Consider the following 4709-nt stretch of genomic DNA (forward strand, 5'->3'; position numbering starts at 1 on the left):
CAGTGGTTACATTTCAAGGAGACGACTCAGAGTCCGTGAGAGCACTTTTAAGCAGAACACCGCTTCTGCAACAGGCATATTGTTCTAGAAGCTATCACAATGGAGTAATAACTTAAAGTAGTAAAACTGAAATTCATTAGCCAAACTACAGATGCCATTAAGAGATCCTCCTAAAGCAAGCTACAGTGGGTCATGAGACTTGATGAAAAAAATATCCTAAACTGAGAGGAAAGACAGCATATTTGATGGAAATTGTATTGAAGTTTGACTGCATACCACCTAAGTTAAAGGATGAAACAGCATTTTTTTTTTGCTTATGTGCCACAAACAGCTTCGCTTCAGCAAGTGAGATAGCCGTAACACCTCATGTTTTGCATTTAGCTTTCCAAGGAGAAACAAAGAAGATTAGTAAAAAGTATCTCTATGAGCTTAGCATGTAATTTCAGATTTTGCTGTAGGTTTTGCCTACAGTCTGAGAAGCAGTTCACACAAGTCATCCTGTGTAAGGATCTTCACAGAGGTGTTTTTTAGTAGCAGAAGTCTGTAAAACTCCAAGTTAGAAGATCGAAGCCCCAACCATGGCACACTCATAAGCCAAGTTAACCAATTCCCTCACCTGCAAAACAAAAAGTCTGTTATGCATTGATTTTTCCATCAAGAAATTTTAAATGGTATCATGTGCTCTGTGTGCATTCTGAAAAATTTAAGCATGCAGCACACTTGTTGGGGATGAGACTTCAAGACAAACAGAAATATATTAAATGCACATCAGTACCAAGCCATGACAGGATATAGTACTATTAAAGCCTAACAACCCGTCCTATTTTGTTAAATCTACTTTTCAGGTTCAAAATGGACAAGATGTCCCTGATTTACTAAGTCAAGGACTGCTTGACTAAAGAAAGTAAGAAATGAAACCTAAAAGGTTTTGCCTTTAGTTTAAGATGAGAATCTCTCACAGAAGCAATACCTTCTGGGTTCTGACTCATTATCAGAGGTGATGAGATGGAGCTAAGTGGCAAGCACAGCATTTTCTCTCTGCATCTTCACTGAGTGTTACAGGAGTTTGCAGGTCATGCATTCAGCCAAAAAGGATGGTGCTTACCAGAACAGTTTCAGCCTGTGTACATACAGTGTGCACCCTCTATTTCCCTACCTACCCATTAGCATGCGTATGTTAGCTTTAGTTGATCTGACTTCCGAACAGTGACAAACACCTTACCTAAAAATGTTATTAAAGTGCTGTTTTTCCTGTCGCAATTATATTAAGTTTTGTGGAACTTTAGCTAAGTCACTAAATCAGTAATAAAAGCTAGCACTCATTCCATCCCAAGCGTAAAAACCTCAGCATTTTTTAAATCAAGCTTCTTTCTCCAGCTACTGTTCGATACTAATTTTGATGCAGAGTGATGTGTTTTGATGTGTTTTTGATGTGTTTTTTCTGGCAGCTAAATTTCAAAATTGATTTAATAATTTTTTAGTGCATGTCCAAGGCAACCACCTCTTCCAAATTTTACACTCAATTGTGTGAAAGCAAAACACGCTTTCAGACAGACAAACATAAGAGAAGTCTTATGAACAAAGTGAAATTTGGGAGCTGGTGGTACAAAATAAAGTTCATTACAGTCATGATTCATGACTGGTACAAATATATTTTTTTAAGTGAGTAGCCTCAGATCAAGAGACCCAAAATGCATTTTAAATATGTGACCCACCAGATGAAAAAACTGCTGCAGGTGAAGCAGTTGTATTAGGTAAAGAGCTGCATCTCAACAGAGATTGTATAAACCCAAAATGAAGCATAGAGTCATCAATGAGAATTAGAGGGGTTTTTTTATTTATTAGGAGACAAACACGTCTATCTTATTTTAAAGTTCAATATCATTTAGACACCCTGGACATCACTATGAAGGACCAGTGGTTGCATTGGTAATTAATAAAAGCCATTTGAACTCAATACAAATTTATATTCTTTGCCAGAGGGTTTCTTCTCACAAAAAAATGCCATCTACACAGGCCTGAAATATATTTCAGCTATTAAATTACTGAGTTATAAGCTAATGCTGTTTCAAGCCAAGCAGAAGACTCTGGATGTCACCCTGAATCGATTAGTAGATGTATGAACAATTTGACAGGTGCAAGTCAAAGAAATCAAAAAGAAAAATCTTCAAGTTAGATCCTCTGACTCTTCCTTCCCCTTATTTCTTATTGGAAATATAGCAAGTAAGTCTTAGATGTTTATCAAGAGGTCATCTGCTCTGTCCCTTGCCCGATTACAAAATCAACTATTTGGAAACCACTGCTGACAGGCAACTGTCTATGTAATGAGTTACTTAATTTACATTACTTAAAGTTAACTTATGCAGCTGTGGCCCATTAATACTTCAAGCCCACCTAAGCTGAAAGTACCTCTAAAGAAGGCATTCCCAGCTTTCTCTTGCTTTCAACTTTTTGTCTGATCTAAAACTACAGGTAACCAAACACACTTACTGCATCTTTCTCAACACATGGAGTAGGGCAGAGCATAGATTTCTTTGGATGCTACTAGTTTAGCATCTTAGAAGGAACACGCAGCTGTGGTTTTAGACTGAGCCATCACATTGCTTAAGTAGGCCCAGTTTCCTTACCCTGCACCTATCTATCCAGTTTCCCACCATCTCCCAAAAGACCCACTCTGCTGAAGAACAATCTGTGCAGATATGTATTGAACCAGATCAAGAAAATATCTGACCAAGAGAAAAAAATTATCATTTTTCTTCCTGCTTCCTTTGCAAAAGCACTACCATTCATCTCAACCCACAGAGAGATTCTTTGGGGACAAGAACTGGCAGGAAAGCATCTGAAAACAAATCACAGGACTGTCTGTGCTGCTGCTCAAGAAGTTCTGGAAACAGGGTAGAAAGCAGGAACAAGAACACCCAAGGGAATCAGCTTAACTCTTTATCATGAGTCCACATAATGTGCCCTACGTTCCACCAAACTGAGATTGATATAGGATATTCATCTTCTGTCTGTGTAATCCTGACAGCCTTGAAATACCTCAAAACAAATTTCTTTCAAATGCACAACTACAGGAGAATTGACTACGCACTTGAGATTCTGTACTGAAGGCTACTTGCTTGATCATTATTATAGAAAATAGATACTTATTGCCTGGTTCAACTAGTCAGTTTTGGAGCTCCTCAATACTGTCATTGAATTGGGTAGGCTCCAGTGGCTCTACTTTTGGAGTCAGATTACAGCTCAGGCTTGGTAAGGCTGCTAATGGTGACAATAAAGAATAAAAAATACATTTAAAGAGAAAAGACACACTGTTGAAGAAGAACTGTGGTAAAAATCTTTTTTTACGCATACCTGTAGCTGGAGTAGAATTGTCCATGGTAAAAGACGTGTTACTGATACCAGACGAAATAAGCTCGTCAGGTCCACACTAAAAAATAAAAGACAAGATTACTAGTAAAAGCTGTCACAGAGAAAAATCTTGATATAAAAGCGCAACAGCTCCTGCAATTTATTCTTCCCAAGAACAACCCCTTTCTATACACTTATCCACTACTGATGTGAGCTTATTATTCAGTAGAAAAAATGCCAACCACACAAGTTTTCATTCTGTCTCAAGATGTTAGCTAGTTCAGCTGTGTGACACTTCTTATTCCTCTTATTATTTATCCTATTACAGTTTGTTTGAAAAGATCAAGAACAACAAATGCTTATGAAAAGAAATGAGCTGGTTGCAGGCTCTGGGTCTGCAATACAACATTGTTTCCAGATATGAGTAAACACACAGGTAAAGTCAGCGTTTGTGACTGGGCACAGTGGACCTTGAACAAAACTAACTCAAGGCATGTTTAAATATACCTATGGCACTTTTTTCCAAGCCTAATTCTTGTCCTAAGAATTTGACAGTGGATCATGTGTATCTAGGAAAAATACTGTAAGTCAAAGTGTTGCTTTAAGAATACTGACAATTTGGGGGTCTAATTACTAACAGAGAAGAGTTTGAGCACTACAGTTTTTTTAAAAGATCAGTCCCTAGCTGCCAGTTAAGTCTATTTACTCTTTAAGACTGCTCCAGTATGCCAGCCAAGCATCAGCTTCAAAAAGCCAAGAAACAAGGTACCACAACATCTCTGAAAGGCAGTTAAGGTTCCTGAAACTTTCACCAGTGTTCCATAAACGCACTTTCATGAAAAAATTGAGACTAAGGGAGTGGTTCTGCAAGATGGAATCAGCTGATCCAAACAGCTCCTCACCACTTCCATTGTCCTTGCCCCACTACTCCCACCTGCTCATGGTCATCAGCTGTTTATCTTGCAGCAGCTCTAGTGCCCAAGAGATTTTCCATGAGATGGCTCAATCCCCCAACCTGCCAGCACTCCATGCTGAGTTAGGTTAGTTAATCAGCTGAAAGAGGTGATGAAAAGTGGCAGGATCCATGTAGGGATACCTGAAGGGGAGATGGGACTAAGAAAGCATCCTTTTGGCAGCAGCATGCCATTGTGTTGGCTTATATTGGCTGTGGAAATACTGCTCATAAAGGACTGTTTTATAAGCTGTCTGTGCTTAAACGAGTGGTTTGGTTCTTTTCATCCTTGCAATTAACCATGGGTTCCTGTTGCTTCCCTAGTGTTGGGACAGTCATTCACAACAGAAGGCTTTGACTATGTTAGGATGCTGAAAAACCTTTTCAGCAAAATTTTGCTGCTTGT

The 4709-nt window shown here is 38.7% G+C and overlaps 1 protein-coding gene across 2 annotated transcripts in view; it reads right to left on the reverse strand.

The window, feature by feature from the left end:
- Positions 1-3415, reverse strand: part of PTBP3 (polypyrimidine tract binding protein 3) — a 27483-nt gene extending 24068 nt beyond the window's left edge. The window contains exon 1 of one of the 2 annotated variants that reach the window (XM_009890016.1): positions 3355-3415. In XM_009890016.1, coding sequence (XP_009888318.1) covers positions 3355-3379 — 25 coding nt within the window. In that variant the 5' untranslated portion in view covers positions 3380-3415. Of the gene's footprint in view, positions 1-3348 lie in introns of both variants that reach the window. The other variant, XM_009890015.1, reaches the window with a different exon arrangement.
- Positions 3416-4709: the final 1294 nt, after the last annotated feature.

Source organism: Charadrius vociferus, unplaced genomic scaffold (assembly GCF_000708025.1).
Source record: "Charadrius vociferus isolate BGI_N301 unplaced genomic scaffold, ASM70802v2 scaffold528, whole genome shotgun sequence".
Classification (NCBI taxonomy): Eukaryota; Metazoa; Chordata; class Aves; order Charadriiformes; family Charadriidae; genus Charadrius; species Charadrius vociferus.